General features: G+C 43.5%; 1 protein-coding gene across 3 annotated transcripts in view; it reads right to left on the bottom strand.

The window, feature by feature from the left end:
- STAC (SH3 and cysteine rich domain) overlaps window positions 1-17,329 on the bottom strand; it is a 101,715-nt gene that overhangs the window by 28,778 nt on the left and 55,608 nt on the right. For all 3 annotated transcript variants that reach the window (XM_033864547.2, XM_033864546.2, XM_004322611.4), the window contains exons 3-6: window positions 11,850-11,950; window positions 10,253-10,334; window positions 9,062-9,177; window positions 5,826-5,904 (exon numbers count right to left, since the gene is read on the bottom strand). In XM_033864547.2, the coding sequence (XP_033720438.1) occupies window positions 5,826-5,904; window positions 9,062-9,177; window positions 10,253-10,334; window positions 11,850-11,950 (378 nt within the window). The remainder of the gene's footprint in view (window positions 1-5,825; window positions 5,905-9,061; window positions 9,178-10,252; window positions 10,335-11,849; window positions 11,951-17,329) is intronic.

Genomic DNA, 17,329 nt, shown 5'->3' with positions numbered 1-17,329 from the left:
TATTTTACAAAAAAAATGTATCAGACACCTTTTATGTTTGGTACTTTTAATTCATTTCATTAAAAATAATTTGGCCGTTGATTTCACCCATGGACACACTCAAAATCTGTGTCCATTACACAGGCATATTTTCTAATGTTACAGATGCAAAATGAATCTTTAGTTTTTGCTAGTCCCCAAAGAGCTTTCCTCTTTTCCTTTTCTATATTCTGTCTTTATTTTTTACTTTGCAGTCCTGGGAGGCCCATGTCTGCCTCAAGATGATGATTTGGTTTTTCTTCTTTAACCTGGTCATGTACAAGTTACATTATCAGCTTATTTGACATTGACTCACATTTGCATCCCCAGAGTAAGTTCAACTTGGTAATTATGCACTGCTTTTCTAAAAGGCATTATTGGATTCAGTGCACTAAGATGATTTTATTTCAGATTTCTGCATCCATATTCACGAGGGGGACTAGCCAGCGATTTTGTCTCATGCTGTCTTCCTTTGATTTTGAGGTCAGTATTATACCAGTCCCATAAATTAAGTTAGAGAATGCTGCTGCCCATCCTCTTGTGCACCTCCTGTTGTCCTGAAAGAGCTTATGTAATCTGAAAATTTTACCTTCCTCAAATGTTTTTTTTTAAAATAAATTTATTTATTTATTTGTTTATTTTTGGCTGCATTGGGTCTTCATTGCTGCGTGTGGGCTTTCTCTAGTTGCGGCGAGTGGGGGCTACTCTTCGTCACCGTGTGCGGGCTTCTCATTGCGGTGGCTTCTCTTTGTTGCCGAGCACCGGCTCTAGGTGCGCGGTCTTCAGTAGTTGTGGCTCGCTAAGCCCGTGCACCACAACTACTGAGCCTGCGCTCTAGAGCCAGTGAGCCACAAGTACTGAGCCCACGTGCCACAACTACTAACGTTCGTGTGCCTAGAGCCTGTGCTCTGCAACAAGAGAAGCCACCACAATGAGAAGCCTGTGCAACGCAACGAAGAGTAGCCCCAGCTCACCGCAACTAGAGAAAGACTGCGCGCAGCAACGAAGACCCAGAGCAGCCAAATATAAATAAATAAATAAATTTATTAAAAAAAATGTTTGGTAGAGTTTATTTATAAAGTTGTCCGGGCCTGGTATTTTTGTTGTGCAAAATCTTAAAATATTGAGTGTTTCCACCATAACTGGAAGCAAAGTCAAGTTCTCTACGTATTTCTGTTTCCTCTTGAGTCAGACTTCGGTCATTGACAAGTTTCTTGGCATCTGTCCATTTAAAAAATTTTAAATGTATTGGTATGAAGTTGGTCATAAGATTCTTTCTTGTCAACCTCTGTTATATTCCTCCTTTTTAATTACTTTTTGTTTCATCTCTCTCTCTCTCTTATTCTTAAAAAATTATTAGTGATTGTAAATTTTATTTTTTTTAAAGAACTGTTCTTAGAATGTATTGACCTACCTGTGTCATTTAATAATTTCTTCTCTTGTCTTTATTAATGCCTGCCTTCTGTATACTTTGGGTTTGTTCTATTTCTTTTTCTGACTTCTTGAATATGATGCTTAGATTATTACTTTTCAGCTTTTATTTTTTAGTGGAATAATTTTAGCACTAAATACTCTAGGCACGATTTCTGCTGCATCCCACAAGTAGTGATAGGTAGTGTTTTCATTATTATTCAGTTTTAAATATATTTCAATTTTCATTATGACTTCTTTTTTGACATATGAGCTTTCTAAAAATATGTTTTGAATTTCCTAAAGTATGGGTTTTCCTAGTTATATTTTGAATATTGATTTCTATCTTGTTTGCATTGTAGTCAGAAAGATGTGTTCTGTATCATATTAATTCTGTGAAATGTGTGAAACTTGCAGTATGGTCCAGTAGGTGAACAATTTTTATTTATTTTTTTGTTGCATTGTGTGGCATACAGGATCTTAGTTCCCTGACCAGGGATTGAACCCATGCCCCCTGCAGTGGAAGTGCGGAGTCTTAACCACTGGACTGTCAGGGAAGTGTCAGCAATTTTTATAATAGTTCCATACATTCTTAAGAAGAATGTGAATTTCCCATTTGTTAGATGGAGTGTCCTTTTAATTTCATATTATCTTATTTTTTAATTGAAGTATAGTTGGTTTACAATATTGTGTTAGTTTCAGGTGTACAGCCAAGTGATTCAGTTATATATTCTTTTGGAGCATTCTTTTAAAGTCAGTTAGATTTGGATTGTCAAGTGCGTCCTCAGATCCTCCATGTCTGTACTGAATCTTTTTGTTTATCTGATTTGCCAGTGACTGAGAGGAGTGTTAAAAACTCTCATCATGAAACGCGATGCCAATTTCCTAATAGTTCTGTCAATTTCTCCTTGAGTTTTTGTCATTTTGAGGCTATGTATTAGATAGATGATTCTCTCTCTGCTCATGACCTTGCTTCCAGTGGAGTTTCTGGCAGTTAAGCCAAAGGTGAAGACCAACAAATTTGCCCATGTATATTTCTGATGCACCCAGGAACAGTGTTGAAAACCACCACCAGAAACACTCAGACCTGCCCAAGAGCTTTTATAACATAAGAGAGAAAGCAGAGACTGCACTCTTAGCACTAAAGACATGAGTATGAATTGTACCTTCTTCTGAGGTGGCCTTGGTAATATTTCTCAAGGACTTTGACATAACATCTGGCTGGAGGAAATAATACCCGTGTGCCCTATGTACATTTTAGAACATACATGAAACAGGTAAAGCAGAACCGGAGGCTCTCCTTGCCAAGAATGTGAGACGACGAGTGGGAACTTGGACTATATATAAGCAGGTGTTTTCTCTATGTTGTTTCTCAAACTACATGGACAGAGCATTAAATCCACATCAAAGGAACATGTTTTGAAGCAAACTGATGCATAATTAATCCCTCTTGCTTCTAAGAGTGCACATGAAGAAAGCTACTGCTGATCAAAGGAATAGTTAATAGATCTCCAAAGCTTTTTAGAGGTTTATCACTTACTAAGTTCTTTCAACAGATTGCTTTGAATAAGACTGTGAAAATGCCCCTTAACATGATAGAGACAGCAAATCATCAACTTTGTGTCCTTGAGTGTATTACTCCACGTCTCAATTTCCTTATCTATCCAGTATTTGTTGCGTGTATATGTCTGTGTGTCCCTGTTTGTGTGTGTATATTGGAGGAGAGGGGTTAGACTAAATGGCCTCTAATCCGGCTTCTCAAACGTTAACAAGAATATGAATCACAGGTCCATATGGAAATTCTGATTTTTCAGGTCTGGGGCAGCCTGAGATTCTGCATTTCTAACGGGCTCTCAAGTTCTGCCCAGACCGCTGGTCCACGGGCCACATGTGGATTAGTGAGGCTCTAGGCTGCACCTCTGACACTTTGTGACCTGACGATGACTTCATTAATAGCAATGGTGCTTCATATTGATGATCCCTAAACACAGCTGTTCACATAATAAAACCCTAAGAAGACCTTTTTTTTTTTTTTTTTTTTACGGTACGCGGGCCTCTCACTGCTGCTGTGGCCCCTCCCGTTGCAGAGCACAGGTTCCGGACGCGCAGGCTCAGCGGCCATGGCTCACGGGCCCAGCTGCTCCACGGCATGTGGGATCTTCCCGGACCGGGGCACGAACCCGTGTCCCCTGCATCGGCAGGTGGACTCTCAACCACTGTGCCACCAGGGAAGCCCAGAAGACCATTTTTGAGTGAAGAAATCCCCAGGGCAAAAAGAGACCTCAGCTACTGAGGAATGGGCGACAACATCCGTAAATCTGGACCAGGGTGGTGGAGGCAGAGAGGGAAGATGTGGGCCCATGCTGGGTGTGATTTTGAAGAGCAGCAGATAAGAGCTGCGAACAGATTGGATAAGAGGTGTGAGAAGAAGGGCGTCAAGGCTGATGCCAAAAGCCTTGGCCTGATCATCGAGTAAAATGGCGTTCCTACAACAGAGCAGGAGCAACTGAGGAAGAGCTGGTTTCGGTAGGCGGGGGTGTGGGGTGAGTGAGGGAATCAAGAGTCCATTTGGGTGTGTTAACTTGAAGATGCCTGTTCTCCATTCAGATGGCCGTTTCCAGTAGGCTACAGGCATCCAGAGGCAGCAAAGAGGCCTAATGCTAGGAAGGAAGTTTTAGAGTCATCAGTGTACAGATAGTATTTACCTTTGTTATCTCATTTAAAGATCACAACACCCTATGGATTTGTGTTATTAGTATCCTCATTTTAGAGGTGAGGTGACTGAAGCTGAGAGAGACTAGGTCTCTTGAAGACCACAAGATCACTAAGTGAAGTCCAGCATCTACCTCCACAGTAAGGAGGGGCCAAGGACCAAATACGTCCAGTGCGATTAATGATGAGGATGCCCCCTGCAATTTGGTGAGAAGCGTCAGGGGAAGAAGGCAGGCAGAACTCAGACTCAGGGGACAGAACAGCTGACAGACTTGCAGCACTGAAATGCAGCTCTGGCTTACATTCCAGCCTCTGGTGAGTTTGGTCCTAAGATACTGACAAACTCCAGGGCTGCTCACCAAATTCAGTTGCTGGATCTGCAATGCTGGACAGAAGTGGGCTGGGAGGTCCTGCAGGGTTACTGCTCTGCCACGAGGTCCTCTGGCAGCTGGCACTCTCTGATTTGTCTTTCTAATGGCACTGCTAAGTGCCTGACGGACGTCTGCACTGATCTGAAAGTAGTGTTTTCCCCATTTGATGCCAAAGACTTCTTACCCTAGCAGTGTGCTTTAGCAGCTGTGGGTGGGCTTGGCAAAGGGGGTCCTAATGGACGCTGATGCTTATTTAGAAAGGAGGGTCATGGGGCGCTGCCTGAGGGAATCGCAGAGGCCCCATAATAACTAGAGAAGAGAATGAATGGATTCCTAGAGCTAAGGAAGTGAAGTGATACCTTGTAAGACAGCAGCTGACAAAGCAGCTACGGGGTATTTGATGTAGAAGTCCTGCTTCCAGCCTGGAAATGGCAGGGACATTTAGTCAAGTGGAAAATCTGTCCAAGGTGGTGCTTCACCTGCGGGTATTAGAGCTTCAAGGGATAACTTCTGCCAGGAGAATGCATTCAGCCCAAGGTGACAACGCAGGTCAGGACCTGCAACCGTGCTGGGTTATGAGTGACCCGAGGACAGCTTTGTGACCTATGCAGTTTTGCTGCTGGTAGTAAATACTTCATAAATCGTTTTTGGATAAATGAGTGGAAATTAAGTAGCTGTTGACATCAAGAGGCTCATTGAGATTCAGGCATAAGGTGCTGGTTATGTTTCTTTAAGTTCTGGTTTGAGAGGAGGTTCTTTCTCAATGTTAGCAAGCAATAGCATGTAGTTAGCATCTAATAAGTATTCTAGAAATTATTATAAGAAGGGCTTATGCTATTAGCAAACTAAACGATATTAATAAAGAATGTCTGGCTAGACTGTGCAGATCAGTCTTTGAGTCTTAGTTATCTCTGCTGGGAAGGAGCCCAGGTGAGGCCCACACTCCCCGGCACCACCCCTCACCTGGAGTACTTCCGGTGTAGCATGGAGTGGTTCTCTCTGGGATGCTTTGTTATCCAGTGTAGATCAGTGGGGGAAGTGACGTGTTAACAGAAAGGCCTGGAAGGACCTCTATGTCCTTACAGCATGAGAACTCAGAAGACAGAACTTAGGGAATGTTATAGTCAAATCACTGAAATCCACCAGTGATTATGCCCGGTTTCCCTCCAGAATATCAAACACTTGCCCGGACTGAATTCCAGAGCTGGCAGAGAGAGGGGCCTGGAAGTCAGGTGTGCCTGCCTGCTGACCTGGATGACGGATGTGATTCCCGTTTGTGCTGGGCGGTGCTAGATCCCCACACCCCCCACTTACCGCTGTTGCTACGTTTCCGTAGGCCATACACGCCTGCTGGCCCGTCAGCCTCTTCAGGAACCTCGACAAGATCTGAAATCTTGAAAAGAGGGAACAGAGTGGAATGAGCAATGTCATTTCAGGGGCCGACTGAGCAGAGATTGTGATACCAGTAGAAGAGCGAAGGTGGAATTTCGCTCTTAACTGTCTTAAGAATCGCATCATTACTCTTCTGTCTGTTTGGTTAACTTCAGAGAGGCTGTGTGCTCTCTTATGGGCACTGTCGCTCCCTCCCAGTGTCCAGAGCAGGCTCTGGGGTTGGCACATGACAGGTGAATGAGTGCCTATATGCACAGGCCACAGTTAGGCTACTTCCCAGGAAGAGACAGGGAGAAATCAGAATTCCTGCTTACATCCTGTCCCTTAAAATGGTCAGTAGAACTACAGCTCTTTCTAGGTGAGTGTTAAATATTAATTATAGAGAACAAGATGCACTACTGAGGGATGCATGACTTAGGTGTGAGTTCAATGCTATTTCCATTGCTGCGAAAAGTAATTGCTCTTGCAATAACAAATTTTGCCCTTTCTTGTGTATAAGAGAAGTCATAGTTAGACTTTAGGTTACAGAAATAACAACAATAATAAAGCAGCACTCTAAATAGCTAATTGTTACCAATCATCTAGCACGTGCTGTTTTTACATACTTTATATGAATCATCTCATTTATGCTTCACAATAATCCTCTGATAGGCCTATTTTTCAGATAGGAATCTGAAGCCCAGAGACAATCAAGAACTCAACTTGAGGTCTCAGAGCTCGTAAGTGGTGGAGCTGGGGTTTGAACCCCTGGTGTTGTCTCCAGAGCCCATGCTCTTTTTTTTTTTTTTTAAAGTATAGTTGATTTACAATATTATGTTAGTTTCAGGTGTACAGCATAATAATTCAGTACTTTGCAGATTATACTCCATTAAACTTATTTCAAGATAATAATTCTCTGTGCTATACAGTAAATCCTTACAGCTTATCTATTTTATCTATAGTAGTTTGTATCTGTTGATCCCATATGCCTAATTTGTCCCTCTCCCCTTCCCTTTCCCCTTTTGGAACCATAAATTTGTTTTCTATATCTGTGAGTCTGTTTCTGTTTTGCATATCCGTCATTTGTACTATATTTTAGATTCCACATATAAGTGATATCAGACAGTACGTGTCTTTCTCTGTCTGACTTATTTCACTGAGCATAACATTCTCTAGGTTCGTCTCTTAAGCACTGTGCTTCACCCAGCAGTATAGCTGGACTAGCTCACATGCGCTGGTGAGAGCCTTTAGGGTCATCACACTGGTAGCTTGAAATTGGCCACAGTGGGAGTATTTACACCATGGAAATTGGCAAATGCTACAAATCAGGGTCCAGCCCTCGTTGGTCATTAAACATTTACACCACAGATGGCCTCTTTCAAAGGGTCAGATGCTCTACTTCTATCTGTGCATCTCTCGCCTCTTTAAAAGAGGAATTTAGGGGGCCTCAGAGGAGAGTCATATTTGTAAAACAATTTATTTATTATCTTACTAGAGAGGAACAAGTTTGCCTTCCTAACTCTCCTCATCAGCTCTAGAGTACTTTAGTACCACCTTCCTGAGACTGATTTCTTCTTACAATTTAACTTTAAGATTTATTTCAGCCATTCTTCCTTTCATGACACATCAGAAAGAAGAAAAAAAAAATGTCACAGGGCCTCTAAGTCACTTGTACCCTGTTCCTCTGAAGCTCACTATTTCTGAATAGAAGTTGCTATTATTATGTTAATTTAATCTTACAAAACTGAAGATCATTCCTGAACTAGCTAACCAACTACTAGAAAGTTTTCGAATTTGGTTTCTGCTGTCTTCCCAAAGCCATCAAGCCTTCTGTATTCTAGAACATTTGAAAGCACATGAGAGGAAACCTAACGATTTAGAAACAGCCAGGCAGCAACCTCCCAACAATGTAAAGCAAATGTCTCTACAGCCCTGGAAGAAAATAAACCTTTGCTATGTGGGAATATGTTCGCTTTAGGATATAACAATACTGCCAGGATGGCAAGAGGCTGAAGTTCATTACTACCGACCCTGCAGGAAGGAAGCAGAGTCATGTTAAAGTAGCAATCAATTGTTTCTGTTTGCTTCCACTGAGGCAATTTGGACTCTGGGGAAAGACTGAAGTGACAGATATTTAAGTACAATTTCATTTGTCTTTGTCTCCCTGCAGCTCTCAGAACAAAGCCTTCACAGAGCAAAATTTCAAGAAATATTTACTGATGGAACCAGCGCCAGGAAGTATAAGCGGGCTATGATGAATGAACACGTTATTGACATTGAACAAACTATGCTTTTTGCCCCTAAAACCAGTCTGTAGGGTCGAGATATTGCCAGAAATAAAGCTGTTTTAGACACGAAAGCAGACTGGACATCCGTCAATTATGCCTGTGATGGTCTTTCTGCTCATAGCATCAGTCACAAACGTGGAGGCGAAAACGTTCACTGTCTCCCGCGGAGTGTTTCTCAGGATGTCTCCTTGCTGTGATGAGCAAGAGCTCAGAACCACAGCAGCAGACATTGCTGCTCATGCGGGCAGGTCAGGCCCATCTCTGGGGAGCCTTCTCTGCTACAGAGTTGTGTGGCATCTTGGGGCATTCATAGAAACTTCGGTTGGGACAGTCAGAGAGAGGATGACGACACCAGGTCACAGAGATGCACACAACACGCATTTTAGATCATGTAAAACATAGGAGAGAGGTGCTTGGGAGGGTGTGTGTCCCATGGAGGGAAGCGCCCCGCCTCCATGCCACACCCCTCTTCCAGGGAGGGCAGTGTTTGTGTGAAAGAAATCAAAGGGTGCATCTTGCCTTAGAAAGAGAGGACTGAGAAAATGTGAGAAATGGCTGTATTCTTGAACTGGGATGTAGCTGGAAGGAGAACTGGACACAGCTGGGACTTCTCTGCTTCTGCCCCTTGTTTGGGTCGAACCTTTCTATGTGTCAGCAGGTAAGCTACTAGTGGTGGGAGGGGGAGGGAGAGAGAGTCAATGAGCCTGAGGCCAGGAGCGTGGTCTTTAGGAGGAAAGTAAAAGGATCTCTGAGGGTTGGCCCCAGAAGGTTAACCTTTAGTGGCCCAAAGGCACTTGGAGCTCCCTTTAAAAGCTGCCTGACCCCCAAGAGACTCCCCCGGCCTGTGGGACCCGCACTCCACGGTGCCCGAGGGAGGAAGAGGACCATTACCGAAGTTCCGGGAGGTGAATTGGAGCCGCTGCCAGAGCTGCCCTTCTTTGTTCTCTGGGCCAGAGAGGTGCCGAAGCGGAGGGTCTCATAGACAGGGTCCACCTTATTGCCGCAGGCTGCAGCAGAAGAGAAAGCTCACCTGAGAGAAGGGTTTCCTCATATCACAGTCGGGACAGACAACCACCTATCATACCTCCTGGGTTAATGGCATCGAAAAGTAGGTCCTGCACAACAGACCCTCTTACCCCTGGGGAAATGGAGCTTTTGTGGTCAACTTTCCTCGCATGCTCCCCCCACGACCTGTGCCCATTTCCCAGGTCCCTCCACTGCACTCAGCCCACTCTGCTCCCAAACCTTTGCTGATTGACTGGTTTTCCTCTTTGTTATCCACCCGCAGGACTCCAGTGCCAAGGTTCTTCCCAGCTTTATTTCCTCTAGTGAAAGGCCCTGCTCACCAAGGTACGAAGTCTCGTGACACAAAGTTTGCAGTAGGAGGCAACCTTTTTGAAAGACTTGGACATTACCAGGCTTCCTGGGATTTCTAATTAAAAACTTTCCAGTTTGTAAATTTCTAGTTTAAAAGTTGCTCCCCCTGCCACCACCAAAGGGCAAACATAAATGTAGAGATTTTCAGAAAGGGAGAAGAAATGGAACTGAAGGATATTGTTGAGGAATATATTCAAGCCAGAAATACCTAAAAATATAAGACATTTTTTCCTCATTAAAGAATAAACAATATTCAGTAAGCTCCTTCCAAGCATTGGTCTATAATGTATATCTATTTCCTACAAAAAATTATGAAAAGCAGCCATTGCTGTTTTCATTGTATAGGGTCCAGCAGGTTGAGCAGCTTGTTTAGACACAAGTTGGTCAATGGAGGAGCTGGGCTGTGACCCAGGTCTATGGGATGCCAGGCTCCATGCTCCTTCCACTCTGCCATGCTGCTGATGGCCTTTGGACCTGGGTTCTTTGAAGCTTCATCAGGGAGAGGACAAAAATTTCTAGAGAATTTGGTTCACCTTAAGTTTCCCCTCCAGCAAAACAAACAACCATAACCCAATTAGCCACCAAACGAATGCCACCCCCCCGGTCCCCCACTGGTACGGCAGCACCGGGACCTGGGAGAAGAGCAGCCATCAGCTCTGACGTCGCTGCTCCAAACCCAGCTCAGTCCACCGGGTCCCAACTCACCAATGGGCATAACTTCTTTAATGCATCCAAACTGTTCATGAATGAGCAAGGGGGAGCTGTAGTAACGCCGAAACCCCTTTGGCTGGAGACAGAATGAGAAAGAGAAGGGCTCAATGTTATTGATGAGATGGAGAAAACCTCACGAGAACTCTAAAAATGAAACCAGTTGGTTCCTCTAGGAGTGCCTCCCTGTCTCCCTTTAAGATGCTGACATGTTCTGTAATTTATCCCTGGGGTCGGGTTGGGAGGTAGAGGTGTCAATAAGCAAGCTCCACTCCCTGCAGAAAGCAAGCCCCCAGACCTGCCCTCCCCGTCCCACTTCTCCTCTGCAGGTGCACATTGCAGCCTCCTTTATGTTGGGCTCCTCATTACTTCCCAGGATACAAATGGACCATTGTGTGTTATCTCACCACGTGATTTATTAACATCATTAAAAGGCCTGGGCATGGGCAAGCAGACCTCACAGGTAGACCTGAAGTCCCTTGTATGTCTGATGAGCTCTACGCAGAGCTTTGTGTTCTAGATTCCGTTCTGGTTTTCTGACCTCTCATCCATGGTTTCTGCCTTGGCTTGTGGGAATCACCATGGGAGGAGAAGAGGGGAGCACGTGAGGCAGGGGTTTTGGAGAAGAGGACACTGCCAATCAGAGTACGGAGATGAACTGTCTAAGAATCCTGTACCCCAGTGTTAGAAGGGAACTGAAGGGTCCCACCCCTACTAGAATTCCAGAATCCCTTCCAATGTTCCTAGCAAGTGGTATCCTCCTGTGAACACTGCTGGGGATGTGGATAGCAGGAACTCTCACTAATCCTGGAGGCAGGTCTTTGGTGACATCATCTCTGATGGTTAAGACCTGGAACCTACTGATCCTAGGCCTTTTCCCTGAAGCCACAGAGGACGACAGAATTCTGTGTGACAGATGTTAAATTCTTCTGAAGACAGCTGTCATGCCCCAAGTATGTCTAGGGTAGATATTCTTGGTCCCTTCTATAATTCTTTGGCCATCTTAGTTTCAACTATTCTCAAAGGTGTTCTGGGTGGCTTTTTTATCATTGTGTGGCACCAGTACTGAAGTCCACCCCTGAGATGCGACCATCAGCCCAGAATGGGCCAGGCTGAGCCCCCAGCCCTTGGTTTGGCCACCATGATCTGTTACAGTGGTACAGATGTTTACTACTCTCTCCACTTCTGTGGGGTGCTTCATCTCTATCCCATTCTTGATACGCACTGAGCTGTCAGACAATTAAGCTGGGGCCGAGGGGGTTCCTGGGATGCCTGCTTTCTACTTGCAAAACTTGGACAGTCCCAATGCTAAAACCGGGAAAGTGCCGGCCCAGGACAAGTTGTCCGCTCTATGAAGGACACTGAGCCCCTTCCACACTTGCAACATGCATCTCCTAAGTTGACAAAGCTCCTTCTTCCTCAATCATTATGCCAACTAGGAAGCCAAGTTGTCCAGCCAGAGACGTGGGGGGTACCTTCCCAGTGTCCAGTTCTCAGGGTGCTGCTGTGAAATATTTTGAATGGAGTGACCTCATCGGGCAGGCAGGTGCCCTGAGCAGCGGTTCCGGGGCACACTCCGGGCACAAGCCCTTACCAGCTTGCCCATGCACCGCTGGGGTGCCAGGCCATCCATGCACTTGTGGTGGACACTCATCTTACAGGCCTTGCAGCGCAGTCCATGCTTAGCATTTGTTCCTGTCAGATATATGGTGAGCTTTGGTTAGGATACAACCTACTGTTCCCTGGCGACTTGTATGAAATCACTGAAAAAGTGGTCTTTCCCATAACCCAGCTAATTCGTCTTTCCTGTGATGTTTATATGAAGATTTAAAAATGGACAAAATATTATGGTAGATTTTTTTACCTTCGTCCATGTTTTCTACCCAAAGTATCAGCTCTGGTTTCCGTCCACCCCTTTCCTGTTTATTCCTCCAGACAATCTCAACCTCCTCTGCCTCCGTTGCTCACTCAATTCAAGCTTGCAAATCCCACTTTCTTGGCTCTTCATATGGATCACATCGCTGCTCTTCTGTGTATCTTGCTGAGTAGTCCAAGTCTTGAAATTCTACCCATTTTTACCTGAATTCCCATCACACAGTCTGAACTATTGGGCAAACTCTCTGGAAAAGGACCAATAAAGGGGGAACAGCGTGGTCTGTGTGAAAGTGGGGCTGATGATGGTCTAAAGTGGGGGATAGAGGGCTCGATCAGACACCAGCTCCTGCCTGGGGGCAAAGGAAGAGGAGGTGGGGGGCAGTGAAACTACCCCTGCAGTGAGTCGCTTAGTGTCCTGGGACACAGTGCCATAACAGGTGAGAAGAAAGAAAGCAGAGGAGGGAGGAGAGGCAGAGAGTCACCCTGGCCACCGTGTCCAAAATCTTGGCCTGCACCAAGGTCCAAGGCAGCAGCACTGGAGAAGCATCGGGAGGACAGACCAGAGGGCGGGATGCGGGAGCTTCAGGAAGACAGGAGTGGTGCTGGGCACCTCATTTGTTGTTTTACAAAGTGGCTGGATGGAGGCGAAGAGAGGATGCTAAAATGAGATGTCTTCTGTCTCCACTGAGTCCAGGACAGAGGATACAGGACAAGAGGTACCATCTTCTCTGACTTATGAAAAGGAGGCGGCAGGCTTCCAAGCAGGTCTTAAAAATGAGGCGCCAAAATGGATTTCACAGCCCTTAGGTGACCAAGCAAATCAAGCCTATTGGAAAAGTGGAAGGGAGGTGGGAGGCTGGAGGGAGCATTTCTTTGTAGAGTTGTTGAGACACTATTAGTTTTATCCCTAAAACTATGCTTCTCTACATAACGAGAAGAAGGAGGTGCTTTCTTCTCTTCTCAGTCTCCTCCTACTGAGAGGGATTTTGAGGAGATTTGGACACATGGCTGTGGCCACACCCATGGGAGCATGTAGGTGAGGGATACGGGTGACCAGTGGTCCTGCCAGCCTACCAAGGAGAAACAGCCATGTAGGCAAGGCCCACACCTTAAAAGCTTGTCAGCAAAAGGATGTGTGAATACTTTCCATGGATCACGTGGAATGCTGCCCAAGAAGGCCAGCTGGAAAGGCAACGAGCTTCCCTCAGTAGGAATTAATATGTCCATATGCTGTGACACATGAGGTCACAGGTCTCCCCCTTATATCATAGCTGACCACAGACACAAAGCGAGGACAGCCCAACACACATAAAATCCACCCTCTTCTCCACCACTGCCTCCTCCAAACCATCACCACGCCTTGTCCGGACCAATTCCTGACTGAATAGCCTTATCCATTTTTGCCTTCCTCCACTGTGTGTAGAACCTCCTACTTAATGGTCTCTCAGTAGGTTTCCCTGCCTTTCTGATGTTATACAAAATGCTCACCATGGTGGCGAGACTTTGCATGATTTGGTGGGAGCCCATTTCTAACTTTGTCTCAGGCCGACCCCTCTTGTTCACCAGGGTCTAGCCACATGACCTTCTTCAAGTTCCTTAAATGCACAAGCTCTTGAATCCCTCAGGGTCTTTACACATGCTGCCCTGTGTGCCTGCAATGCTTGTCTGTAGCTCCTCACTTGTTTCACTGTCCTCATCCTTAGGGCTGCTTGTCATTTCTTCAATGAGGCCTTCTGGGGAACATTCCCCCTCCCCCCTCCAAATTATCTTTTTTTCCTGTTAGTCTTTTCACAGCGCTCTGTTGTTATCTTTCACAGCATTTATCACAGTTGTTATTTATTTGAGAGTTCGTTTTTGTCTTTTCCTCTGGACTATGAACTCAATGAGGCTAAGGACTGAGTCTGTCCATTTGCCACTGTATACCCAGCTCTGGGTATGATGCCCAATAAATACGTATTAAAGAAATTAATGAACGAATTCTTTTGTAGTCAGTCACACACATACTGAAATCAGTGGTGACTGATTTAGATAATTAATTGAAGTTGATTTCATCGATGGTGTAGGAATGGCATTCAAGAGCTGAAAGAGGACTTGGAGATCATCTATGTGTATGATTTTATTTTATATTATTTTTTTAACATCTTTATTGGAGTATAATTGCTTTACAATGGTGTATGTGTATGATTTTTATTTCACAGATGGAAGCCTGAGGGTCCAAGCAGTAGAATGACTTATCTCAGGTCAGAGGAGGTCCTGCTTAGTTTCACTCTTTCCCTGCTTGACCCAAACATTTCCTCCTTTTATTTGGCTTGTTTAACCTACATGGGGATGCAGTTGAGGATAATGAGATGATAAAATAGGGTCTATGAGAACCTGACAGTCAGCTGAGAAAAGCAACAGGAAAACTCTTGACTGGACAAAGCCCTAGAAACCCTTCAGGAGGTATTACCTGAAAACTCCCTTCACGAAGGCATCATTTAACACAAAGTGTGTCTGCTGTTATAAATACAGAAAGTCAAAGTGACATATAAACACACCATAAATTCCTGGGTATGTGTGCTTGTTCATAAATACTAGTTGGAAAATCTCTTTTTCATTTTGAGAATAACCACTTAGCTGAAAAATTGCAATGTCTTCAAAAGACTGGACTTTGAAGGCAGTAACTTAATTTTTGTTTTCAAATAGAGAATGCTATTTGTGCCTTATGTGAGAATGTAAGTAAAAGCTTCCAAGAGGAAAGTTATTTCATTGTGTGCTGGACTCTGAAATAGAGCCATTATATATTAAGGTATATTTTCCTTCAGACCTGAACACCATAATTTCAGTTTTCCTTGCTTGTTCTAAAACACTCCACTGTATGAGTCAGACCACCTGCAATTATTTGGTTTCAGGTGTTCCAATTTCTACCATGGAATAACAAAAGTGATTGAAGAGGAAAGCTTGTATTCTGTGGCTCAGAGACTAGTTCAAAGGAATAATTTACATCCCAGCAGTGGCATTAGTTTACTGTAGCAAGATATGGAGAAGCTATAATCTAACTTGTTTTATCACCACTGATCTCCATCACAAAGGCATCACTGAATGTGACCGTTATGCCTCAGTAGGGTGGGAAAAACATGATTTTAAATTTGAATCTGTCTCATGTGGGCTCTTTAAACTTAAGAAAACTACTAAAATTCTTGGAGCTTCAGCTGTCTCATCATCAAATGGGAATAGTACTAACTACTCTCAGGGTTGCTAATAGTAATAGCATCATAATATATGCAAAGGGGATGGCATGGGTTTACACACTTGGAAAAATAAAGATATCACTGGATTTTGAGTAAATATGGTGGACTGGCAACATGAGTTTCCCACTTATTCATACCAAAACCCCACTAAAATTAGCAAGAATGAAAAAATGGTATAAACGCCCAAATAACAGAGTTACTGGGAGGAGTGGCAAGAGTAGAAGAAAGTTCAACATACATACATTTGGAAGATAGCAACTGAAGGTGTGGTAAGCAATTTAGCAGAAGAGAGGAAGATTGGATTTCCCAATAGCAACTTGGAAACTAGAAGGTCATGGAGCTTCAAAAACCGTGGAATTTCAAAATTCTGCAAGAAGAAAATTTCCAACCTAGAATTTTATACCCAGCCAAATTACCAACAAGTATGAAGGCAGAATAAACACATATTCAGATCATCAGGAATTAAAAATATTTAACTTTCTACACACGCTTTCTTAGAAAACTACTGAAGAATGTGCCTTAGAAAGATGAAGAAATAAATCAAGGAAGAAAAAAATATCAGACTCAGTGTGCAACACAAGAACAACATAGAGGAGAGGTAAGTGATATGCCCATATGACAACACAGTAATAGCCCTAGACAGGAGCCACAGATGAAGTGAGGCAGTAGACTTGGGAAAAAATGGAACTTAAACATTTACAGAGCTTTTTTAGATTTGGATATCATAATAGATATGGCATTAGACAGATATATGAGAGTATATAAAAAAAACAATTATAGGTGCATGAAAAGTCAAGGAAATGAAAAAGGCAATTTCCAGTATGAAGCAACATAAAACCTGTGTAAGGAAAGAAATGTAATCATGGTACAATACTAGAATCAGAAGTGAGCAATGGTCATAAGAGTGTATAAAGTGACTAGTTAACACAAAATTGTGATAAAGCTACTTGGGAAGACGACAGAGCAAGGGAGCAGCAGACTGTGATGTGACTCTTGTGGGAAAAGTGAGAGTGAGGAAGAAGTGAACAAGCAGGGGTTGCTGGAGGGGTTAGAGCTGAATCCTCATCCTCTATAGCAGGAAGCCAAGACATGTTTGATTCATCAATAAATAGTAGTAGAAGCACAGGATTTAGAAATATTGACATGAATGCTAGAAGCAACGATTAAAAAAGATGAAAGTGGTTGACTTTCAGAAGCGAGTCTGGGTTATAGGATGAGACAGTTTCCACTGTAGTATTTTCAGTACCATCAGTACCACCTTTAAACTAGTCTCATGTACTACTGTGACAAAAAGCAAAGTTGTACTTGCAGGAAACCAGGTCAAGTCAGTCCCTTGGAATGATGTGGTCCTTGGAATATGGAGATATAGGGAAGACATGGGGCCAGATCTTCACAGAAACCATCAGTTCTTCCCTGGGATATGAACTTCTAGGATAAATCTAAGATATTTCTATAAGTTACAGTTGAAAATTGTTAAGAATGTGAGTTATGATATTGAGATGGATTTTGGAATGGATCAGTGAAAACCAATACAACACTGATTAACTGTTGGGCACTGAGCCATTTTATGAGCCTGGTATCATTTACCACTAAGGATAAGTGAGCTGTCCATAGAAAACCAAGTGTTGAAGCTCCAGTGAATGAAGAAGTTTATATATAGATGTTAGGAGAAAATATTGAAGGGGTTTGCTCAATGCAAATGGCTGAATCAACTACACTGGATGACAGGCTTTTTAAAAGAAATGATATCGATTACAGGTATCTATAAAACAATTGGCCAGACTAATTTTGATAAGATTTTGCCATGGAGGCATTGCTTACCCTTTGGCTGAATTTCATATAGTATCAGAGTTAAAGATAAAACAATTGTTGCCCTTGAGATCACTTACCTAGAGGAACAATATGGAGAATGGGTAAAAATAAGAAAAAGAAGTGTGTAAGAAAAGAAGTGTAATCATAGTACGGTACT

This window comes from Tursiops truncatus, chromosome 10 (assembly GCF_011762595.2).
Source record: "Tursiops truncatus isolate mTurTru1 chromosome 10, mTurTru1.mat.Y, whole genome shotgun sequence".
Lineage (NCBI taxonomy): Eukaryota > Metazoa > Chordata > Mammalia > Artiodactyla > Delphinidae > Tursiops > Tursiops truncatus.
The sequence above is the reverse complement of the archived record's forward strand: the minus strand, read 5'-3'. Positions and strand labels throughout refer to the sequence as shown.